This window comes from Branchiostoma belcheri, unplaced genomic scaffold (assembly GCF_001625305.1).
Source record: "Branchiostoma belcheri isolate BF01 breed outbred unplaced genomic scaffold, Haploidv18h27 scaffold39, whole genome shotgun sequence".
NCBI lineage: Eukaryota > Metazoa > Chordata > Leptocardii > Amphioxiformes > Branchiostomatidae > Branchiostoma > Branchiostoma belcheri.
Window position 1 is genome coordinate 1,857,049 of NW_017804009.1, and position 24,774 is coordinate 1,881,822.

A 24,774-nucleotide genomic window follows, 5' to 3' on the forward strand; every position below is an offset into this window, starting at 1 on the left:
AGCTTTAAACAATGTTAAGAGTTAGATATTGAAGGGTTAGGTTTAAGTCGTATGAATTCGGTTTAATGTAGCCAGCTGCCGCTGCAGCGCGTGCTTGCAAAGCTGGCGTGTTACGCCGAAGGGCGGTTATACCGGCTATATACCAGTACAGATATTACAGCTCATCACAGTCATTTTCACCATGGCGGACGTTCTGTTGACCCGACTGCGAACAGTCAATTACAAATGTGAATGTAGAATGTAAATTTGTTACAAGCGGTGAAATCTTTATATACTCCTGGCCGGAAAAACAGCTAAAGCCTGTGGATAAAACGTCGACTTCGCCTAATGTAAGTACAAGTTTTTAACGTACGTGTGTAAGGCCAGGGCACATTTACATACGCCGTGCGACCTCCGGGCGACCGCAGATAGATTTCTTGAGATGTGTGTGAGTCGTGTGTCATATGTCGTCCAAATTTCACCTGTACCTGTCTTAAGCTTGGTTTTTGAGATAGTCGTGTGTGTCCTCCAAATTTTACCTGTACCTGTCTTAAGCTTTTTTTGAGATAGTCGTGCGTGTCCTCCAAATTTCACCTGTACCTGTCTTGTTTTTTGAGATAGTCATGTGTGTCCTCCAAAATTTCACCTGTACCTGTCTAAAGCTTGGTTTTTGAGATAGTCGTGTGAGTCCTCCAAATTTCACCTGTACCTGTCTTAAGCTTGTTTTTTTAGATAGTCGTGTGTGTCCTCCAAATTTCACCTGTACCTGTCTTGTTTTTTGCGGATAGACGTGTGATTCCTGCAAATGTCACCTGTACCTGTCTTGTTTCTTGAGATAGTCACGTATGTCCTCCAAAATTTCACCTGTACCTGTCTTAAGCTTGGTTTTTGAGATAGTCATGTGATTCCTCCAAATTTCACCTGTACCTGTTTTTTTAGATAGTTGTGTGAGTCCTCCAAATTTCACCTGTACCTGTTTTTTAGATAGTCGTGTGAGTCCTCCAAATTTCACCTGTACCTGTCTTAAGCTTGGTTTTTGAGATAGTCGTGTGTGTCCTCCAAATTTCACCTGTACCTGTCTTGTTTTTTTTAAATAGTCGTGTGAGTTCTCCAAATTTCACCAGTACCTGTTTTTTAGCTAGTCGTGTGATTCCTCCGAATTTAACCTGTACCTGTCTTGTTTTTTATATAGATTTTCCACACTGAAGATCCAATACTGCACCTATCACCGAAACATCTGCTTGGAGATTAGCCATCCCAACTAGCTGGACAATAGGCCACAGCAAAAAAAGTGAAAGGTGAAAAACTGCTATAGGACAAAAGTCGCGTCTTATCTTTTCTTCTCTACTTCACATCTTCAGTCGTTCATTATGATCCAATTGATAGAAAAGGGGGCGTTGTTTTGTACGCCACCATCACACCAGAACAATAGGACACAACCAGATACAAAAGAGAAAAATCAACGCCTTCGGGCAAAAGTCAAGCGATCTACTTTCTTTATTTTCTTGACCTGATAGTATCTCACCATGATGACAGAAAAGGGGGCGTTGTTACAGAAAACAGAAAAAAAAAGAGAAAATAAACAGAGCGCAATTTTAGGGCCAATGCCCCCCAGTCCTTGGCTTCTTTGGTCGGACAGCATGACTTGATTGACAGAAAAGGGGGCCCGGGGCGTTGTTGCAGACGTTAGCAAATCAAGACAAAAAGTAGAGCCCAACTGAAGCCCAATTATACTAAACGTATAGGTGGTTAAACCTGTTCCCGGATCCCGGATGTAGAATTTGTTACAAGCGGTGAAATCTTTACATACTCCTGGCCGGAAAACAGCTATTAAAGCCTGTGGATAAAACGTCGACTTCGCCTAATGTAAGTACAAGTCTTTAATCCGAAGAAGCACAACTAGTACGTGTGTAAGGCCAGGGCACATTTACATACGCCGTGCGACCTCCGGGCGACCGCAGATAGATTTCTTGAGATAGTCGTGTGTCAAATTTCACCTGTACCTGTCTTAAGCTTGGTTTTTTAGATAGTCGTGTGAGTCCTCCAAATTTCACATGTACCTGTCTTAAGCTTGGTTTTTGAGATAGTCGTGTGTGTCCTCCAAATCTCACGTGTACCTGTTTTTTTAGATAGTCGTGTGTGTCCTCCAAATTTCACATGTACCTGTCTTGTTTTTTGAGATAGATGCTACGCTAATTACTGGGAGGCCTAGCACCAGTCTAGAAGAGCTAAAGGAATTAGCAAAAGACAGGAAGAAGTGGAGGGGACTGTTGAGGAAGAGACGAGTTCTGTGCGCAGGCCACTCGAATGACTAACTCGAGGAGACCTCAACAAGTACAACAAGTAAGTAGTACCTGTTTTTTTAAATAGTCGCGTGAATCCTCCAAACTTAAGCTTGTTTTTGAGATAGTCGTGTGTGTCCTCCAAAATTCACCAGTACCTGTTTTTTGAGAAAAAAAAAACTGTTTTTTTTTAAATGGGGCGTTGGTTCGGACGCCACCATCACATCAGGACAATAGGACACAACAAGATACAATAGAGAAAAATCAACGCCTTCGGGCAAAAGTCATGCGATCTACTTTCTTTGTTTTCTTGACCTGATAGTATCTTGTCGGACACCATGATGACAGAAAAGGGGGCGTTGTTACAAACGGAAAACATAGCGCAATTTCAGAGCCAATGCCCCCAGTCCTTGGCTTCTTTGGTCGGACAGCATGACTTGATTGACAAAAAGGGGGCCCGGGGCGTTTCATTTCATTTCATTTGTTTATTTTACCAGCAAAATACACTCAGGTTACATAAAAAAAACTGTTTTCAGGTAGTGCTGGGCATACAAAATACAAATAACTGACAAACGTTATACATTGCAAGAAAAGACATAAACCAAAATGACATACAACAAAGGAACTCACTCATTTTTCACTATACATTCATAATATCACAATTCCTGACTGAATTGTACCATCCCCACTGTCTGACGTTGTTTAAGTTGTTGCAGACGTGAACAAAACAAGACAAAAAAGTAGTGCACAATTGAAGACCCAATGACCCCCAGTCCTTGGCATCTTGTTCGGACAATATATTTAATACGACTTGATTGACAAAAAAAAGGGCAGTGGCCCAAGATGAAAACAACAAGATGAAAGCCCCTGTTGCACATTCAGGGCCCTCCTTCGGCCTTACTCCCAACAATGCAAGCTCAGCGGTGTTACCGTGGGTTTAGACAAGTGTTGTTCTACATGTAGGTCCAGTTCACTCCTCTGTTTGCACTCAAGCAGAAAGATGACTATTCTGACCTCTTTTTTTTAATTTATAGCCGGTTAATTGGCAAGATTCCTTTTAAAGACTAGTAAATACGACCTCGACCAAATACTCCCCCATGGCGTCAATGACAAGCGATTTTCATGTCGATTTGAGCTTATCATCATTGAAGAATGGTTCAAGCAATCAAACGAACTCTCAACCAAGTTGAACGATTTCTTTGTTTACGACTTATCCCCAACCGTCGTCTTGAAAATGTCGGGAGACCATGATCGGCTATATCTGATAGGAGATTTATGGAAGGCTTTTGCCGCACAAAATTGGTGGGGTGGAAACACCTACTGGGTAGACACCACGATTGTAGTGCCTAGTTGATACCTTTGAAAGTCATTTTTCTCTTTAAAGTTTTGGTCCATTTTGGAGATTGTTGGGCTCGAAGGCACATGCAGGGTCTAAACTTTCCTACTTTGGTCAAATTTTGTTTATCTTAACCAGTTTAGTGGGCGTAATGAGAGATGTGAGTGGCCTGTGCGGATGGATACCATGAAAAAGTAGGTCAAAGGTGAGGTTTGTTAGCTATCATCAGCTGAGGCGGGAATTTGACCTGGTCGATCCCCTATTTCCTTTCTATATTTGGGAAGCAGACCCTTGTGGCTACCTGGTGCAGAAGAATTTTTGAGATTGAAGTATGGGAAAGTATTTTCATGAGGACTTCTAATAATATGTTTAAGCATGTGTTCCTATGGCCAAATCTAATAGTACTGTCTGCCCTACTGTTAGCATACACATGTAGTCTGTATGCCAGACTACTTCCGGGGTACAAAGGTCAGCGTGTGGAGTAAAAAATAAAAACTTTATTACATAACAAATGCACCAATGGATTTTGGTCATAAAGGAAGTCATTAAAACATAGATTTCAGCGTTTCTGAGTATTAATGAGGGATCCGTAAGATTTACACTACAAAAGCATTCCTCATTTCATGAATTCTACATCCAACACTCGAGCATATAAAATAACTAGAAACCATACCATCAACAATACGTCCTCATGAGCGATAACCCATTGCAATATCCAATCTCAATTTACAACTTGAGCATTCGTTTTGTATCGATTAGGCCATGTTGATTTGATTATATGGATGACATCCTCTGGGAACCCCAAAACTGATGCGCGCGTGCGAATAAAAACAAAGTTTTGAAAAAAAAAGTTGCTTTCATTATGAAATCTGCGTGGTCATGAAGGTTGAAAAAATGACACAGAGTATGGTTTGGTGAATAATCTACTCTTTTAATTCATTTCTCTTTACATTTTCGTCTTTTTTGTTTGATTTTGGCATTTTGCGACATTGGTATCATTTTTTAATATTCTTTTTGTAACTTACGGTATATATTTGCTCATTTTGCAACTGTTTTGTACGATTTACAGTATGGTTGAAAACTTTTTTTTTTGAAACCGCTGAAAATTCATGCGCGCGCGGATGTCATCCATATAATCAAATCAACATGGCCTTACTTAAGTCGGACTCACTGAAGCAGAACTCACCCGACCGGTACAGACAATCAGCAACACTCCCTCCACACCCATAAAATGATGTATTTTTTGTTGTTAATCCTCCTTATAGAATATTTTCATCATTTATATATATATAGGTGGACAATAGTAAGTTTTTTTTGTCTCCGTCTGTAGTCAAGAAAGAAGTCAAACCTAGAAGATTTAGAAGTTACTGTAGTTTTTCAAACTTTATTGTTGTTCATAAAGCATAAAGTACAAGTACACAAGTGCACACTAGTAACATAATATGTAGTGATTGCAATTTTTAATACGTTTCTTACTAAACATTCGACTTTAAACAGCAAGGTTATATCCATTCAAGTTACAGTAGTTTGTATTTCTTGTGTTCTAGTTATCCATCATGTGGAATTAGCCATCGATAAACAATTACTAAAATTATCTATATTGTAGATAGAGTCCCATGACAGTTGGACTACTGCAAGGAGAGCGACACTACAGAGGCAGGGACATGAGCTGTGGTAAGTTTAGTGCCTATTTCTTTTTTAAATATCATTGAAAATATGAAAGCAATCGTTTCTACACAGTATTGTACTTATCAAAGTTTGGCTCCTTCGAATTCTTTAAGCAGTTGTGCACGTGCGTGTCTGTTTCCGTTTAAAACAAATTTGCTAGTAAATATTTTAGTCGCCAGAGTCAGTATACCAGTACCGTTTTCATGCAGGCAACAGTATGTGGCGGATTCCGTGTGTGTGTGTGTGTGTGTGTGTGTGTGTGTGTGTGTGTGTGTGTGTGTTGTGTGTGTGTTGTTGTGTGTGTGTGGGGGGGGGTGCGTACGCGTGTGCCTGTGAAGCTGTTGTGTAACACCGAGGGGCGGTTATACGGATACACGGAGAAAGATACAGTATGTGCGATTGCCGTAATTTTGCTCTGAAATTGCATTGTATGCTTTAAGTCTTACATTTTTCACAGATATAGTCCAGAGGACCACATTTGCGTCATAGTCGTTCCCATAATGCTGTCAACTGTGGAGGAGAAGGATCTCGAAGAAGAGGCCATTGACTCCAGAAAGGCATCTCTTAAAGCGGCAAGGGGACCTCTGCTCTCTCTGGGTGCAACGGTTCTCTTCGCCATATCATCGGAATTTACGGCCCTCAGTAGCATAGACGGAATCCCGGGTTTCCATTTGGTATTTTTTATGAGACTGAGCCAGTTTCTCATAGTTTTAGTTTGCGTTATAATCTTTCGTCCAAAATTGATAGGTAAAAACAAACACCAGAATGGTTTATTGTTTCTTGAAGTTGTTGTTAACAACGTCGCTACCACCCTGATGTATTTTTCCTTCACCTATGCTTCTCCAGGGATCGCGTTTGGCATCATTCAAGGGTCCATGCCCTTGTTTACGGCCTGTTTTGGGTTTATATTCTTAAAGGAAAAAATTGGCCTAATACCGATCTGCGGGATCCTAATCAGCATCATCGGGGTGATTCTAGTCAGCATCGGGATGGCCCACCAGTCTGTGGGCCCCACAAATGCAATGGCCGTGTCCATTCTCCTGCCGCTGGCTGCTGCCTTCAGCAAAGGACCAGATATGGTTCTTTGTCGAGCCATCCTGAAGGACATGTCAGGCATCACAATGCTGTTATACATAACATTACCGGGAACAGTAGCTCAGCTCATACTAACTTACTCATTTGAGACCCCGGTCTGGGTGATGTCAGCAAAGACAGCAGGGTACATAGCCGGGCTGGGCTTGTCCCAAGCCGTGGCCATGTTGTTTTTCTTGGGAGTACTAAAAGTAGAGAAGGCAGCCATAGCTGTTGCACTGCGCGCACTTGTGATACCGCTCACCATTCTACTGGACTATCTCATCCTGTCGAAAGTGCCAAACGCTATCAAATGGGGGGGTTTGTCTCTAGTCATACTTGGAACATTGGGGCTTGGCATCTATATTTGGTGGTCACATAAACAGAAAGAAAAACGGAAGACTTTATTAAAAAAGATGGATTTCGACCAGCTGATAGATGACACTGACTAAATTTTTCAAAGAGGTCCTTGTGTAGTCTACTGGTATTATCGACATAATATTATTTTTTTTATTACAACTTTATCATTTACATATTATACATGTAAACAGGTCATGAGAAACAGGAATGCCCTTTAGACTCCCTGACCAAAATTAACAGTCCTTTTCAATAAATAATCCATATCAACAATGATAATAATTGTAACAAAAAATTCTAATAACAATAAGTGTAACAAGTAGTAACAATAAGATGATACAGTAATGCAAAATGATAAAGTAATGTACGATAATAAAGTAGCACAAAGACTTAAATGGTCAAAGAAGTATAATATTTATAATATAATAAATCACTGGTAACATTTCGACCAGAAAAAATAATTGAAACAATATTACCCTTAAAAAAACTGAAACAATACCAATAGTAAGGGCAAAAAATAATTATATTATAATAATAACAATTTCAAAAAAATGTATGAAGAATGAATGAATGACGGATTTAGGACAAGGCACAATTTTGGCATTGCCGCATTGCCATTGGCAGTGGGTGGCAGTGAGTTGTTAGAATCGAATTTGTTGTATATAAGATAATAATTATTATTGAAATGATCAAGTACAGCTTTTTTAAAGGTGAAGAGGGAGTCGGTGGGATAAGATTTTAAAAGTCTAGTAGACGAGCAAGTTATTCCAAATGTGAACAATTCTGTGAAAGAGATAGTAGTTGTGAAACATTTTTTTGGGTTGGAGCTTGGCCTGGGAGTTAGATCTTAAAGATGTATGTGGGAAGGTTATATAGAGCTGAATATCAATATCATATTGGCCTAAGAAGCACTTAAACATAAAGAACAAATCTAATTATTCTCTACGGTAAGATAGGGGTAAAAAAGCGCAGTCTGTCATTCTATCCGTGTATCCCATTGTTAATGATAGAAATTTTCTTAAGGGGTGGACCTAAGGTATCTCATAACAAATGTATGTGATGACTTTGCTGTTAGTTGCCCATGATTCTATTCGGAATGTAAATAACTTTACAGTCAACACAAGATAATGTCTGTAGAAGCAGTGAACATGAATATAAGTTATAACGTTAGATAAAGTGCATACCAATTTGGTGTTGTGGATCGAAAAAATGTGCACATTAGTAATAAAGATGTTACAAAGCACTTCAAATTCCAAACGTGTTTGTTTCCTTCTTGGTGTACCCCTGTCGTAGGTTTAATGTACATGGAGACATTGACTCAAAAATGGTGCATTCAAAAGTAGTAGTACGTATACCTTACAACGATGACTTCTGAATAAAATGTAAATTTGAAAACACTGTCTTTGATGGCAGCATAAATATAAATCAGGCCTGAGTAATTTTTCATTATACTGGTTGTTATGTACCACCATCAAAACATGCTGTACTGTGAGCTCTGACAAGCTATGTTGGACTGGGTGAAGAAGTTGTTAGTGACGGTAGGTTTCGACAATGCCTTCAACGCAGTATTTGCCTGAGAAAGTTTTTCAAATAATGTTATAGGCACCCAAAGCAATTCCAGGACAATTAAAATGGATTTTTAATTTTAAGCTCATCTTTTAAAGTAGTAAGTTAACTCAACCCTATGCAACAGTATACTGATGTCTGTAAAGAAAAATATCACTAACGGAAAACGGTTTCTTCTTTGGTATCGATATCGTAAGCTGGTTCTAGAACAAACTTAAAGGGACTCCTCACGTCGCTTGTTTTTGGACTGATTGTCTTATCCAGATTTTGTTTTGCTTTGCCGCCTTGAAATTACATGCATTGGATATCCTTGAGCTTTTAAAACAATGATGTTTTCTAACAATTTATGGCAGTGTTTGAAAGTAGAGTTTGTCCCGTGCCATTTTCTGTTCGATCACAAAGTACTGCTGTATTCCTCTTATGTACATGCAAGGTTTCCGTAGTAGGAATACAACTGTCGTTCAGTAAAAGTCATAATAATCAAATGGCAAACATTACCAAGGGAAAAATAAGGTGGCTTTCATATTTGTATTACACTACAAGTGCACTTGTCAATACAGAATATAGTCGCTCAACATTCTGAATCGGAGTAATAAAGATATTTTCTTTGGGTTAGCATGAATATAACAAAAGAAAAATTGATTATACTTTGGGCACTCTTAGTACAAATATTTCGATTGCAGTGACAATTCCATGAGTGCACAACGAATACCACGGAATATAGAACACTTTTCATTCAGATCTAGACAGCATTCTGTCTCATTCCTCCTATAGTGTGAAGGTTGTATAAGGTTGGAGTTTAGGGCTCACATGCTGCTAAATTTTCATTCATAAAAAAATTCTCCCCCAAAGCGTTGCTGGTAAATGAATAAACTTTAATTATTTTAATCATCAGACCACATTGTGGAACGTTGCAGTAATCAAAGAGTTCGCCAGGGTCCGTTGTTAGGCACCACGGTCTGGAGCCGGATTCTCCCGAGTTCCGGTGTCACAGCGATTTCGCCCTGCCCGGCCCCTCGGCCCCACTCTGGAGATTTCGCCCCCCACCGAAAAAGAAGGGACTTTGCCCCCCGGGGGCGATATCTCTAACGGTTTGGTCTCCCGATGGGCGAAATTTAAATCGCTGGAGATTTCGTCCGCCCGGGACAAACACGCTAGGGATTTTGCCCCCCCCCCCCCCCCACTCACACATCGCACCCCCTCCGCTCCGGGTCAAAATCTCTAGAGATTCGATCCGCCCCATGGACAAATCCGCGATGTATTGCACCTCTACTTACATTGAGATTTTGCACCCTTCCGAACAAAGATTTGAGTATTACCCTGAAGTTTTTTTACATCGCATTTTGATGTTACAAATGCAGGACGTTGTTACACAATTTGTCAATGTTATTTTGTTAATGTCCGTTTTTGCATTACCTGTTCATCTTAATAAGATAAGGTACCTGCGTATTGCCTGTAAGGTGTATTACCTGGGTCCTAGTAATATAAGACAGGGGGGAGAATCTCTAGCGATCTCGCCACGGGGCGAAAGGGGGGAGGGCAATAGAGGGGCTAGGGGGCTAGGTAGGGGGATTTGTCGGGGGGGGGTCCAAATCTCTAGCGATCTTGCACTCCAGGGGGGTTTAATCGTTATAGTGATCTCGCCTCAGGTAGGGGGGGGGGTCACTAAAGGGGGGCGAAATCACGGGGGGGGGGGAGACCGACAGTAGTCAAGAAGAAGTGGTCGTGAGGTTCTTGCATGTCCCAGCGTTGACAGGTTTTTCTGAAAAGCGTCGTGAAAACCGGCCCGAGTTACGATACCCCACGGTACACGGTACAGGAAATGTATGTAGTTAATATATGGTGTGTATAAATGTACTTGGGACTGAAATTAGAAAAATTACAAAACTAGCAAAACAGACACAAAATCATCCCAAGAACAACACTGTCATCTGTGTAATGCCCGAAAAACTCTAAAATTTTCCCCATTGATGAAAGCATTAAGCGACCTTTTTTTACCTGGCCAATACCATCCCTTCCCGTGGCGACCGCGTCATTTTCAATCGTGTGGCAAAATCGATTTATCATAAGAAACAGACCAGTTTGCCCTCCAATCGTTATTCTTGCAAACAATTGATGTCGGCACATTTCGCACAGTATATAAATACGTATGCTGATCTAAGTAAAATCGCATTTTTCAGGATTAATGTTTACACCATTTGCGCGTCATTTTCTTTTGCAGCTGTTCGCCTCAGTTACGTGCCCACGAACTATACACTGCAGGTACGGGTGCGATCGCCATTTTGATAATGCAACGATTAATGGATCAAGAAAGGCCGACCAGAGAAACATTTGACGGCTGAAAAATGTTTTGTTGTAATCGTGATCAATTATTGCCTCGCCCATTTTGATACTTTTTAATAATTCCACTTAATCACCCGCGAAAACGCCTTCCTATATGTAGATTCCAGAGCCAAGGTTGTCCTTGGTAAGCCACAAATTTTCTAACTTTCACAAGCAAAAATTGTAGCATCGTAATTTTCATTCGGCTAAGCGAGATTTGGGCGGGGCCAGCCGTGTCGGGAAGCTTGGGCAAAGGTTGACGTGGCTCACTCCTGCGTCACGTCATTCTCTGCCACAAGGCACCGACGAGTCTGTCAATATTGTAGCAAACACTCGCAGGGTGTTGCGTAAAATTAAGAAAAAATAATAACAAACTAGAAAGCCACAAGAGCAAATACAGCACATTTCACACATTTTTCCTCCCCATTCCAAATTTCCCCTAGAAGGGCCAACATTTGCTCAGGGCAGGGTAAATACAGCATGGCTTCACCACATCCCCCGTACCAATAATGGACCTGTCCCCGTCCCGCACAAATGGATTGTTCCTAAATCACCCCTGTTCAAAATGTGAACTGTTCCCACAGTTTATACCCTCATGCAGCAATGGAATCTTCCAACCCCTTCTGCTGTTGGAACATGTAGAACCCTGGTAGAATCCGAGCGTTCTATTTAGAAATGTCAGTTGGGGATTTGGGTCAAGCTACAATCGCTGTTTTTACTCAAAATAAGGTAAATAAAAGTATTTCAAAGGGTTGAATCTACTAAGCATTTGGTGCCAAGCTACCTTAATGCTGAATTTCGGGTCATTTGGCATTTGTATTAGCGCATATGAGCCCAAAATGTCATTTTTTGGTCAAAAATAGCAAAAATGTCCCAGTTTACATACTTTTATACGTGACACACGCCAAAAGCGTGAATAACGTTCTTTGGGATTGTATCAAAGGATCTCCTGTACCAAATTTTTGATATTAGGGCACAGGAGCCAAAAATATACATTTTTGACCGAAAATAGTCCAAAATTCCTATTTTACACAATTTTAAAGTGGCGTACGTCAAAAGCTTGAATGCCATTCTGTAGACATATGTCCAAGGTACCCCCATACTAAATTTCAGGTCATTTAAATTTAGTACCAGGGCTCCAGACCCCAAAATGTATATTTTTGCCTGAAAATGACCCAAAAACCGAAATAAAACAATTTTAGAGGCCTGTTTAAAAAAAATGAAAAAGAAACGTCCATGCCAAATTTCAGGTCATTCGGCTAAAAAAATGGCTGATTTGAATCCCTTTAAAGAAATGGCAGGAGGAGAAGGAGAAGCATGAGGGAAAACAATAAATTTCTCCCATACTATATATAGTATCGGTGAAATGTAAAAAAAATGGATTTATAGGGATTCGCCGGTACTCATGGCCTTATTGGTGATTAGAAAAAGTGAACAACACTCTTGTTCATTGCATAGCACTCAAATATAAAATGTTGCACTTTTCTGTCGACGAAGTGACAAAGTCGGCACAGCAAAGGAAGGGGGTTTGATTAAGCCTTCTGGTAATGGGAACCGCCGGCGGCACAGAATTTTCTCGCGCGTTACCGCCCACCAGCACCTACTCGCAACCCCTTTTTCTGCCAGCTGGGAACAAGTTGAAGAAATCGCCAGTGATGCTATATTTCGCGAGATAAATACCAGCACACGAACTGTAACTAACACGGTAACTTTCGCTGGCAGTTGACTTGTTTTGACCAAGTTTTGACGACACGGTAGTTTCTGGTCTTTCACGGTATGTTTAATAGCCTAGTGGAGCGCGCGTTTTTACGTTCAAAATTTTTACTCTTGTTTAGGTATATGGTTTAATTTCTTTTCATTTGGTCGAGATTGAGTTATATTTCGAACTGAACATTTTTTTTTGTTGTCACGGTAACTAACATTTCTTACGTAAATTCCGAAAGATCGGCTTGCGATTTACGGGAAAAACTCTGTCACCACGTTAAGCCTGCCATGCAGCCGGCTTTATTACTGCCATATATCGGGATGCTTGATGAATAATCAGTAAAGTACTAGCGAATATGCCGTGTACGCTGAAAATGAATATCTCATGACACTGGAAATGCTTACAGTCGCACTCTGAGCTGGATTTCAGCACGTGGCATACATGTGTGTAATGTCAGCTGTCATCAGGAATGTTTGTCAAGAATCAGATTAAAGTTCGCTATCTTGCAGACATCAGTATAGTTGAAGGTCTTTTCCTTGCTGCGCTGCCGTTGACGTCTTTTAGCATACAACCGGTATCTTAAACCGGTATCTTAAACCGGTATCTTAAAAATATGTCAAAATATCAATGCGAGAGGTTTGCTCAAGCAAAAAATACACGTGTACCAGCTGTCCTATTACTCACATGCACGGTCAACGTTCTGTCGAACTCACACCGACTGAAGTACTCGGGTAAAACTTTAATACTCAGGAATGTTGATCATAACAAAATAGACGTCTGGATTTTCTACTTACTGCTAGTTTTATACCACTCCTGCATGAAAAAAACATGCCACCCAAGTCTTTGGCATCCGTATCAGATATCAAACCAACGTAATCACACAGTTAACCTGGGAAATCACAATCCAAGCGGTTCATTATATATGTGGTTGTGGATGTACCATCAAACTACCCATTATTCATTAAGACTATTTTTTTATAGTCACAAGACGCGGTGACTCCACACCCAAGTTTTTTTAAATTCATTTTATGAACACAGAACACCAACACAGAGGACAATACAAAGCTCATTTTCACCTGAGTGAAGTGAGGAAAGTCCTGTATAGCACCTTTCCCAGTGGCACAAAATCGCTGGCATGGCAGGGTTCGAACTGAGGACCTCTTGGTTCTGAGTCGACCGTTACGCCACTCCACCGTTACGCTATACGACCCAAAATTAAGACTATTAAGATTATTAAATGACCCGTCTTAGAGGTGATTTGTTTGCTATATTAATGAGTCAATTGAACATAATTTGCATTAATTGTATATGGAAGAGTGTAAGGCTTAACCAAGTTATAAAGCTTGTCGTATTTCAAATTCCGACCATGATTTATCCGATATCCCAAATTTCATGTGGAAGTAACTTTATTATGATCCATCCGGGAGCTTTGTGAAAAAGTGCGGTGCTAGGGCAAAACTATTCGGAGGTGTTTCATTGTGTTTACACAAAGTCATATCACAGGATATTCCAAAGTTCAATGAGAGTTTATGTAAACAGGCTATTTTGGACGATGCTGATCACCGTTTAGAAAACTGTCAGCTACAGTAAGCTATTTTATGTTTGGCCAACATTCATAAGCGCCATTCCTTCCAAATCGTTCTGTGTAACATCAGCGTGATTAGTACAGAAGATTTTTATCCGATAGTCTATAGGCTGTCCGAAAGAGAACCATGTTCATGTGTCTCACCCTGGCCGTGTCCCTTCTATATCTGACCGCCACCCAAGCCTGGCTGTACGACGGGACGACTCCGATCGACTGTTTGGAAACATGGAGTGACTGGGAATGTGTTAGTTCTACATTTTGTTTTGTGAAGGATGATATCCAATTTCTGTATGTGCTTGAAAAACTGTACTTGACATGCCGTCACCCCAAAAAATAACGTTTATTTCCATTGCAGGGTCCTAATTTTAAGGAATTCCGAAGGGCCATCATTCATCGCCCCCCATCCGTCGATGGCGCTCCTTGTAGCAGTACGACATACGAGACAAGGGACATCAGTAAGCTTAAACATTAATGATTTTATAACTTTTCTATTGATACAAGGCACATTTACTTCAAATTATTGCCTGGATTCAATACAATACAATTAACAGTTGTAAATGGACAAGGCACTTTGGCCTTGGACAGTTGTAAAAAAAAAGCCACATACCTGTGAGATGTAAATGTATCTGATCGGCTATGTGGAGTTGTCACTACGAGAATTGACCATATGACGCGTGCACAGTGCCTTAGTACATTATACTATCATAACATGATGAATATATACATGTATATGATTATAGCTTAGAATGAAAGCCACAAACCATATACAGACATTGGATTGGATTGAATTGAATTGTAAAGTTGTTTATTCTCAACCACTTGTTTTAGATCTATACTTTTTGTCCAATAAATCAGTCAAACTTCATAATTCAATCATTCAACTTTACTCTTCACCAACCTAATTACATTATTTACGAACATATAAACATGCCTTAACTTGAACATTTCTGTATGCCATAGGTTGTGTCCCGACAATAGGCGAAATACGTCAGGCGATGGAGCGCTATTTCTTGACAAACAACGCTGGTTCGAACACGCGGGCAGGCGAAGAAGCTAAACCTCGCTCGCCTCGATCAGGCCTTGTGACAAATCGTGACCTTCTGATTATTTTTGATATGTCAGAAAGTAGTTCAAATGCTTTTGACATTGTAAAGAATGCTACTACAGAGCTTCTGTCTTTGCTTGGTCCTGAAGGACAGATAGGTAGTGGTATGCAAACTCAAGTTGCACTTTTGGCTGCCACTAGTTCTGTCAATTTACACTTTGTCTTCAATGGACATAATTCGCTGGCAGACTTACAAGCGGCTGTTCAGTATCTAGGCTACACAGGAGGGGCGAATCTTGGAAACGAGGTCCGGGCTATGGAGGTTGCACGAATACAAATGTTCAGCACCAACCCGGGTAAATGGTACGGCTTACGCCCAGACAGCAGGAAGGAGGTAGATAATGTGTTTCTGTTGTGTATGTGAAATCAATACAAATATGCGCTTAAGTTCATTATGATTACATTTCAATTATTGTTTGTAAATCATAATGTTACCGTATATTCATAAAGCCTAAGGTATTTGTTTAAACTGCATGTAATCAATAGCAAGTAGCTAAGTATAATATTATTCCAAAATCTCAAGCTGCTAATAAACTTGGTTTCATCATACGTATACACAGTCAGGTCAAGCTTGACAAAATTGCCCCTGAAAACGATTTTCCCCGCAATGATGGCCATCGAATCAAGTTACATCCATTCCATTCCATTCTCCCTTTGAAGCTACTTCTTATCACCGATGGACAACCTACGGGTGCCAGTGAAGTTGAGAGCGAAGCCCAACAATTAAAGAACATGGGGGTCGAGGTGTTTGCTTTCGGTAAATATTAAAACATATGATATCGAGAAATTAAACTTTTGAATTAATATGAGCTTTCTGGTGGGAAATTATATTTTGCATGCTATCCTGTTATAAAGTTTTATCAAACATAGATAAAGAAATAACAGTTGATTACTTTTAATTTTCCTTTATAGGAATCAACGAGAACGGTGACATCGACTATGATCACCTTGAGCGAGTTGCTAGCTCACCAGGATTTATGCATGACTTTCGCATCACTGATGCAAATGAGCTAACAGAGATCCTAGGCCAGATGCGGCATTAAACATCGATGCTGAGTATCTTCCTCAAAAGATCAATGCATTGATAGATGAATGAAAAATAAATGCACGGAAATGTAACTTTTGTTTCTTTTCCTTTTGGGAGTTGCTTTTTTAGTTGATAGGTTGTTTTGTCCGCAACAGCTGTCCGATAAAATGAATTAAACAAACAAAAGAAACCACCATATGAAGATAAGTAATTCCTCATGTCATTCACCACGACTACATTAACAAACGTGGAATTCAATATTTCCCATCTACTGTGTCGCCAAGAGCTTAACTTTACTCACACATAGGAAAAACGAACAATGCTCTACGGACAAGTCTCCATTTAACTTGGACAAGATGAATTAAAAAATCCATACTAATTTATTTAACTATTAATTTATTTCATTTTATTATGATTTGAACTAATTATATTTAATTATATTGACTATTTAAAATAGAAACTTAAAGGTTCTCATATGACAACTGCACACATCCGAACACGTGACATAATATCAGATGTTTTCAACACCCACCCTCTTTGTGGCTTCTCTGGGTTCCATGGCCACTCGCCAAGGTCGTACGCTTCAACAGTATGGAAAGAAATATGAAGTGTAACAGCTGTTATCATCTGGAGTGGTCAACCTGTCTTCTCGTGTTTCAATAGTGACACATGATGGTAGTCATTTCATATTTTAAAGTGCACCATCTTGATATCATAGTCTCATCACTCCTACATTACGTATCATATTTCGACGGTTTTATGCCGGGTTTGGAATACAATTTGATGTAGAAGCCCACCCCCACCACCATCACCCTCCCGCGAAAAATCAAGAGATTTCAGCCCCCGAAGCCGAGATCGCTAGCAATTTGGTCTCCCGATGGGCGAGATCGCTGAAGATTTGGGTCCCCCCCCCCCCCCGCCCCGGGACAGATACGCTAGTGATTTTGTGTCCCCTCATACATTGCATCCTCTCCGCTCCGGGTCGGGGGGTGGGGGGTTGGTGGGAAATCACTAAAGGGGGGCGAATATATGTGGAGGGTAAAACTAGAGTGTTTGTCTAGCGATCTCTTCCCTCGGGGGACGAAATCACGGGGGGGGGGGGCAGATCGCTGTGTTACCGGCTGAATATCCTTGAAGGTAATTGGAGTGGTGACAGAAACATGGGGCATGCGTAAATGTTTGAATTCAACCTCGTTTGTTTCCAGAGGCTATCCAGCTGTGTCAATATGCAATATCAATATCCATTTGCAAACAACGGGAAGTTGATTTACTTTTAATAGAAAAACAAACGTTTCTCCTACCGATTCAACATCTTATTGAAACATACTTCGTCCGGCGAATTTGGTTTAAAAGGAGTGCCGCGGTGTCCAAGCTTTACCTGCTACAGGAAGACTCAATCATGTTCATCTCACTCACCCTCACCATCACTCTCCTGACCGCCGCCCAGGCCTGGCTCTACGATGGCGCGACTCCCGTCGACTGTATCGAAGACTGGGGGCCATGGAGATGTGTAAGTTTGATGTAACAACTTTTGACTTCCTTTTACTAAGCAAAGGTTTGAATTTGCAGCTGTAACTCACGATCTGTTTGCTACCGTGATCGACAGGGACAAACTGTGTTTTCTACACAAAAATCTGCGTCGTCTACGATGTGACCCATAACTCACAAGTAGAGGACCGTTATTTTTTCACCAAAGTAGAATCCTACGAGTGTAACACACGACGCAGTTTTTTTCGTAGACGACACAGTTTTTTTGCCCTGGCCCGCAGTGCGTTCGCGGCATTGAGACGGGAATCCATTCCACGAATCGTTGTAATTATTGGGGGTGAATAGGTAATGTAATATATACAAATCATGGGAATCAAAATCATAATTTAGGAGCAACGTTTATAGCTCAACTGCATATCACGATAGGACATAGTGCATATGTCACAGAGAAAGGAATATGAATAGATACACAAATGTATCAATTATACAAATGAGGATCTTATTTGCGCAATTGATAGAAACTGTAGTTTCATTCTAGTGGCACTTGAGTGAAGTTGAAAAGTTGACATTTCAGATGAAACTCATTGAAATCAAGGTCTCATTTACATGTATGAGGAAATGCTGTTTCTTTACTAAGATAAGACTTTAATATTTTCAACATCTAGCCAAACATTTAATCTCACATGGCAAGGTTACTTCGTGGAGGATTGTGTCCTACAGATTCTTTTTTGTTTTGCTTTTGATACCAATATCATTATGATTTGCTGAGTTCTGCATCGTACCTGCCTTTCGGCGTAACGCACCAGCTTCGCAGGCATACGGCGCGGCGGCAGCTGGCTATATTACACCGATCGACTTGTTACACCTAACCCTTGAACTTCTAACTCTAGACATTGTTTAAAGCAATCTAATGACAATACCCCTACTGTACTTGGTGACAGTGAGTTCCACTCTGCGATAGTTCTAGGAAAGAATGAATTCTTGAGCATCTCAATGCTTGGTTGATAACTCTGGTATACCGGTACTTGAAGGCATGGCTATTTCTTGTTCTCTTCTGGGCTGGTATTAGGTACTTAGTAGTTGGGACGTCCACCATTAGTCATTTTCTACATCATGCATAGTCTGGACATCTTTCTTCTGTCTTCCAGTGAGGCCCACTGTAGGTTTCTTTTCATTTCCGTGACACTAGCACCTCTTTCATAGTTGTTCATACAGAATCTTGCAGCTTGATTCTGTACCCTTTCCAATTTGTCTTTGTCTTTCTTTGTATATGGGTTCAATACTGTCGCAGCATATTCTAGGTTCAGTCTTACAAGTGACGTGTATGCAAGTGATTTTACTCTAGTTGGACATGCCCGCAGATTATGTTTATCACTCCCAATGTCTGTTTCGCCTTAGTTGTGATATTACTAACATGTGCACTTCAGACCGCTTGTCAGCGTGACACGGATGGATTTTTGTGGTTGCTAAAGCCTGACCACAAAACTGGTAGCTAGTTGCATGTGGTGTTCGTTTGTTTGTTATGTGCATAATGTAGCATTTTTCGGGATTAAACTGCATGAGCCATTTGCTTTGCCATTCTTTCAGGGTGTTCAGGTCTTTTTGCAGAAGTTGTGAGTCGGTCTGTGTAGACAGCTCTATGGCAAATAACGGCAAATAACCTCACATTTGAGTCAAACTGATCTGGTAGGTCATTTTTGTTCAAGAGAAAGAGTAATGGTCCCAGGATGATTCCTTGCGGGACCCCAGACGCTACCTTAACTGGAGCCGACGCCTTCCCTTTAACCACTACTGTTTGCTCCCTGTTGGTCAGGAATTTTTAGGAGTGTTGGAAAATATATTGGTTAGTACAGGTGCGATTTCACTAGCTGTCAATTTAAGAAACCACGGTTGTATTTGGTCTGGTCCGGATGCTTTCGACGCATTAAGACCTTGAAGTATTTTTTCGACACCATCAGTAGAAACTTCTATATGTTCCATTGGAGGAGTACAGGGCTGACCTAGAGATGGCATATCTGTGGTGTCTTCCTCTGTGAAAACACTTTTGAACTGTGAACTGAGTACTTCTGCTTTGTAGGGTTATTACACAAAAGCATTGTCAAATGTGTGATTGCTTGTTCAATTGATTATGATATACATCCGACATCGTGGTAAAAGACCAATGACAAATATGTTTAAATGTTCTTTCAGGCCGGAAACAAAAAGCAGTACCGTGAAAACATCATCTTTCGCCATCCAACAGTCAACGGTGCCCCTTGTGTCAATGGACGAATCGAATTCAACGAGAATTGTGAGCTTGCAAAATACTGTTACATAAAATTAGATGCAACCTCATGATGATGTATAGATAGATAGATAGATAGATAGATAGATAGATAGATAGATAGATAGATAGATAGATAGATAGATAGATAGATAGATAGATAGATAGATAGATAGATAGATAGATAGATAGATATAGATATAGATACATATATAGTCCAATATATATTTCTGTCAAGTGCTATAATCGTCATGTTAAAAATAGTACCAGGGAATAACGGATACCATCTCTATATCATCTCTATAATATGGTGAAGGGTAGTGATAAACTATTAGAAACTATTTGTATCTCCCAGTCTATGTGGCAATCATATGGTTGTTTTATATGTTTTAGCTTGTGAACCGACTTTGGACGACAAGACAAGGTCAGTGGAAAAGTTTTGGCTCAACCACGACAACGGCTTTACAAGTGGCTCTAGATCAGGACGGGAGTCCGGTCTCAAAAGAGATATCCTTATCCTGCTGGACATGTCCGGAAGCATCAGCACAACAGCTTTTAATGAAGTTAAGGTTGATATTTCAAGGTTCATTGGGTTGATATGCCCTGCTGGTGATTTAGGCCGAGGTCGTACTAACCAGCTTGCATTGGTGGCATTCAGTGACCGAATTGTCAGGGTTTTCGATTTCAATGATCATTATAACTTAGCTGTCACGCAGAATGCCATTCGAAATTTTCAACGCCAAGGAACCAATACCCATACCAAACAGGCCCTTGAGTACGTCCGAAGGAATATGTTTGGAAGCCAAGGACTTGCATATAGAGGCTTGCGTCGAGACAGCAACCATGAGGTAACTCTTTCACATAACATTACATGAACCAATAGGACAAACCAAAATGTTCTAGTTTGATCCAACCTCAGACAAACCAGTGCATTCTTTTCAAAATCCTAGGAGGGATGTAAGCTTAAAAGATGTACGGATAAAACATTCGAAGAGTCTAAATTTCGGGTTCGCACACTACATTTATAAATTATACACTTTTTGTACTCTCTAGGAAGAACGAAATAAGCAGAACTATCGTCTGATTAGGCAAAATAATGTGAAACATTATGCGGGATATTCGAAATATGCTTTATAATAGACATTACCATTCAAACGTCCATGTGGAAAAAGCAATTTTCAGCAAGAAATGCCAATCATAAGGTGCATGGGTTTCACTGTGATACTTTTCTTAATGCCTTATAAAGGTAATTCTCATCACTGATGGACAGCCGACTGACGCTAGCGAGGTGGAGGTGGAACAAGAAGCTCAACGGTTGAAGAACATGGGGGTCGAGGTGTTTGGATTCGGTAAAATATATTGATTTTATAGCGATGTAGTGTAATTACCTTCGCCAAGAAGGTTATGTTTTCAGAGGCGATCGTGTATGTGTGTGTGTGTGTGTGTGTGTGTGTGTGTGTGTGTGTGTGTGTCTGCAAACACGATAACTTGAGAAGGCCTTGATGGATTGTCTTGATACTTCGTAGGTGGGTAGGTCTTGATGAGACCTGAAAATGATTAGATTTTGGACCCCTATCGTCTTGTTATTGTACTGCAGCTGAACTTCCGGTTTTGATATCTCATGATCTAGACATGCTAGGGTGATGACATTTGAATGATAGGTAGCACTTGTGTTGGGGAAGAAATGACGTGAGTTTGGGCCCCCTACCGGCTTGCTCTGGAACTGCAGGGTTATCTGTTTGAAAATATTCAAAAGAGGATCACTCAAGAACCGATTGACGGATCGTCGTGATTTTTGGTATGAAGGTAGCTTACGTGATGCTTGATATAAGCACGTAAGCTATCTATTGTCACATAATACGTGATATTATGTGACAATTATGCAAATATGGATGTAATTTGCATAATTTATGGGGAAATTCTATAAATCAGCTGCATTCCATGATAGGACTATTGAAGCTTGTGACATTGGTAATTGAGAACGAGGGAAACACAGGCAGATATATTGATTATGTGAATTGGGACTTGATTTGCAAAATTAATGAGAAAATGTTATAATTGTGTAATGATAACTGCCTAGAATTTCATACTTGTGGTATTTTAAAGTTCAGTGAAGTTGAACATCATTACACATGATGTATTCAAATCAGGACCTCAATTGCATTATTTATGAGGAAATGCTAGAATGGTATTGTTTGTTACTTTAAGACTGTCTTTTGGTAGAGAATATGATAAAATGATATGATTCATGAAAATAAGGATCTTATTTGAGGATCTTAAATCAGGGGGGAATAGTCTATAATTTGTCAGTAATAAATATTAACATCATTTGGCGAAGGTATGAGATCGGGGAACTCTAGTTGGTACATGCAAGCTAAATGCTGTCTGATCGACACCGCAGTGGATATATACTGCTCCAGAAAAATCTGCTTTGAGACTAATTATTTGTTTCTTGGAAAGGAGAATGAATTACCCATTATCGCAAGTAGCATATAATATCGACTACTGAATTGGCAGCCTTTGTCATCTTCATCAGCTTAAATTGCAGTGCTACTATGGCTCGTTTTACGTCATCTAAAGCTGTTTAAGGGCCCTCTGTCACGACAAAATGCTGTAGCCAAACTATTGTCAGACATGCTGACGCCTCTGCAACGAATTATTGTTTTCCCAAAACCTTTTTGTTCTTTGTTATAGGTATTGACGAAACTCAAGCAATCAACTTTGAACATCTTAACAAGGTGGTCAGTCCAAAGGATACCAGCCACGTCTTTCACATCAAAGGGGTTCAAGAGTTTACTGCAATAGTGGAAATAATTCGTGCACAGGCCGAGTCACCTCACAACACGGGTCAGTGTATAGATCTTGGTTATTACCCAGACCAATAGACGAAGCAACAGCCATGTCAAGAAATCGAAATGAAATAAAAGCATGTATAGAAATCACTTTCTGGACAATGAATTATTTTGTATTACTGACTGTGTCTGGTACTATAAATAGAATATATAAACTGCGTTTTTAACATACTTCATTTAAACACACAAGGTAGACTGGATATGTGTACATATGCAAGACTATATGAAACAAGTTTGAAGTGTAATTTCCAACACACAAAAATTGGACACACCCAAATGTTCGATTGTACAACTCCAGTCTTTGTCGAGGAATGAGCAAAGACTGGAGTTGTACAGTCGACGATTTAGGCGAGTCCATTTTTTCTGTTGGCCATTACAGTTCAAACTTGTTTCATAATGACTTCTGTCAACACAGATGAACTTTCAAAATACATGTCTATATCTTTGATTTTGAAAACATCAATTGTCCAAACTCACTCCAAAGTTGAGACTTGGATTCAAATATGTACATTGTATTCCTACAGATGTGTGACTGTAACATATATTCTTTTAAAAGATCAGATTGTATTACCAGGCGTTATCGTTGGGTCATTTGCAAGTCTTGCAAAATACTAATTGAGATTTGATATGTTTCTAAGATCGTGCGAATTTTGTAAATTTTGTATAACATCTCTGAAATTACCCCAGACACACAATAAAGAGAAATAGTTTTGAGCTGAAATCTGAAATTCCTGACTCTCCTAACTTCAAAACGGCTAGCCCCAACAAACTAAAAAAAGTTTTAAGCACTTGGATAGCCAGGAAAGAAACACAGCTGATTTCGAAAAACCTGCTATTCAAGCTCTTTCATAAACACATGATCAACAGACGTATTTCATACTTTGAACTGGAACGATTTTCCCGCCTCTCGTGATCATTATTGCCACCGGGGAAGAAGACATCCTTCCGCGGAAGAGCTTCATTTTTAGGCCGATGTTCGCAGCTTTGGGCTGTGTCGAATAAACTACTAGGAAGGCCTCTGGACACCCCCGTGCGGCTGGCAGTGGGTTAATTTTAAGATTTTGGTTGTTTTTTAGGAGTATGACGGGTTTTACCATTCTGACAAAGGGTACACAATAGGTGTGTCTGGCCCCGATAAACTAGGTAGTCATATATAGAACGCAGGCGTACGAAGGGGTCGCTGACTTGCTTGTTACCCAACAGCTGTTATCATTTGTCGGGCGTAAACTGCAGACTATGTGCCACAGACCACTATTTCCAGCCCCCATTGGAATATGTGGTGAACATCTAAGAACTGAGCTGGCGAAAATCCCCTACTTGAGTATTTAACTATTGCAAACTCAAATTGATAGGGTAATCCAACCTCCTTGAAGCTTGTATTCTTGTGGTTTAGTAGCATTTTTATTTCTGGCCAGATTTGTTTTTTAATTTGCCCGCGCACTAGTTTGGGGCCTTCAGAGGATGTCATCCATAAAATTAAGTCAGTGTGGCCTTACTACGGACTAATATGGTAGTAATATTCCGGATAAAGCAAAGAGTCAAAATAAGGACAGTCAGAGGGTTAACAATATGGGACAAAAAATGAGACAATAAAATGAGACAATGAGTCAATGAGACAAAAAGCAATTACGAAAACTCCGTAAATGTTTTTTATTTGTCTCATTGACTATGGAAATAAGGTCGTAATTAGCATAATCTAGTTTAATTTATTATTTTCTAAATTCAAATGACTATTTTTCGTATAAAATCTCCTTTGTCATACTTCATTTTAACATATCCTCAGTAATTATGCAAATTGGATCTACATCAACATAATATATGCATAGTGGTATTAACCTTTAAGTAATTTACACAGTCACAAGGTATAAAGTTACCATCATTCACCAGTAAGGAGTCACAAAATTTTCACATTAATTATGCAAATTAGGTCGTCATTTGCATAATTGGTATCTGTTGATGTTACGCCTGGCACAGATTAAATAGATTACATGTATAACAGTACTATTATATAAAACACTGTAATTATAGAATTGCTTCCTTCATTTGCATAATTTGCATATAATAATGTAGAACTCTCTCTCAGCTACCTACATACCAAAAATGATGAAAATACGTTGTTCCTATCTGGACTTCTTGGCTTTTAAAGATTTCGCCAGAAAGTCCCCTGC

The 24,774-nt window shown here is 39.9% G+C and overlaps 3 protein-coding genes across 6 annotated transcripts; all 3 read left to right on the forward strand.

Annotated features, from left to right (window-relative positions):
- The first annotated feature begins 243 nt into the window (after nucleotides 1-243).
- LOC109476729 (solute carrier family 35 member G1-like) lies at nucleotides 244-6,825 on the forward strand. Of its 4 annotated transcripts, none has more exons than XM_019777731.1 (3): nucleotides 244-329; nucleotides 5,204-5,271; nucleotides 5,723-6,825. In XM_019777731.1, the coding sequence occupies exon 3, from the start codon at nucleotides 5,766-5,768 to the stop codon at nucleotides 6,786-6,788; it is 1,023 nt and encodes a 340-aa protein (XP_019633290.1). In that variant the 5' UTR covers nucleotides 244-329; nucleotides 5,204-5,271; nucleotides 5,723-5,765; the 3' UTR covers nucleotides 6,789-6,825. The 4 variants fall into 4 exon arrangements, with proteins under 4 accessions (XP_019633290.1, XP_019633293.1, XP_019633294.1 ...); XM_019777734.1 differs by having other exon boundaries at nucleotides 309-329; nucleotides 5,208-5,271; XM_019777733.1 differs by lacking the exon at nucleotides 244-329 and adding an exon at nucleotides 1,738-1,845.
- A 7,110-nt stretch (nucleotides 6,826-13,935) lies between these two features.
- On the forward strand, nucleotides 13,936-16,019 carry LOC109476714 (collagen alpha-1(XII) chain-like). The gene is made up of 5 exons (XM_019777717.1): nucleotides 13,936-14,115; nucleotides 14,227-14,326; nucleotides 14,832-15,310; nucleotides 15,637-15,733; nucleotides 15,889-16,019. Exons 1-5 carry the CDS (start codon nucleotides 13,999-14,001, stop codon nucleotides 16,017-16,019), a joined length of 924 nt encoding a protein of 307 aa, XP_019633276.1. The 5' UTR covers nucleotides 13,936-13,998.
- A 1,376-nt stretch (nucleotides 16,020-17,395) lies between these two features.
- LOC109476735 (cartilage matrix protein-like) lies at nucleotides 17,396-22,674 on the forward strand. The gene is made up of 5 exons (XM_019777741.1): nucleotides 17,396-17,513; nucleotides 19,682-19,781; nucleotides 20,148-20,602; nucleotides 21,001-21,103; nucleotides 22,449-22,674. Exons 1-5 carry the CDS (start codon nucleotides 17,403-17,405, stop codon nucleotides 22,637-22,639), a joined length of 960 nt encoding a protein of 319 aa, XP_019633300.1. The 5' UTR covers nucleotides 17,396-17,402; the 3' UTR covers nucleotides 22,640-22,674.
- The last annotated feature ends 2,100 nt before the right edge of the window (nucleotides 22,675-24,774 follow it).

What these genes read in the sequence shown, in the direction of transcription:
- LOC109476729 (XM_019777731.1), top strand. Translation starts at nt 5,766, where the DNA reads ATGCTGTCAACTGTGGAGGAGAAGGATCTCGAAGAAGAGGCCATTGAC.
- LOC109476714 (XM_019777717.1), top strand. Translation starts at nt 13,999, where the DNA reads ATGTTCATGTGTCTCACCCTGGCCGTGTCCCTTCTATATCTGACCGCC. An exon ending in CATGGAGTGACTGGGAATGT is followed by an intron (nt 14,116 to 14,226) that starts GTTAGTTCTACA and finishes TTTCCATTGCAG; the next exon opens with GGTCCTAATTTTAAGGAATT. An exon ending in GCCCAGACAGCAGGAAGGAG is followed by an intron (nt 15,311 to 15,636) that starts GTAGATAATGTG and finishes CTCCCTTTGAAG; the next exon opens with CTACTTCTTATCACCGATGG.
- LOC109476735 (XM_019777741.1), top strand. Translation starts at nt 17,403, where the DNA reads ATGTTCATCTCACTCACCCTCACCATCACTCTCCTGACCGCCGCCCAG. An exon ending in ACTGGGGGCCATGGAGATGT is followed by an intron (nt 17,514 to 19,681) that starts GTAAGTTTGATG and finishes ATGTTCTTTCAG; the next exon opens with GCCGGAAACAAAAAGCAGTA. An exon ending in AATCGAATTCAACGAGAATT is followed by an intron (nt 19,782 to 20,147) that starts GTGAGCTTGCAA and finishes TATATGTTTTAG; the next exon opens with CTTGTGAACCGACTTTGGAC.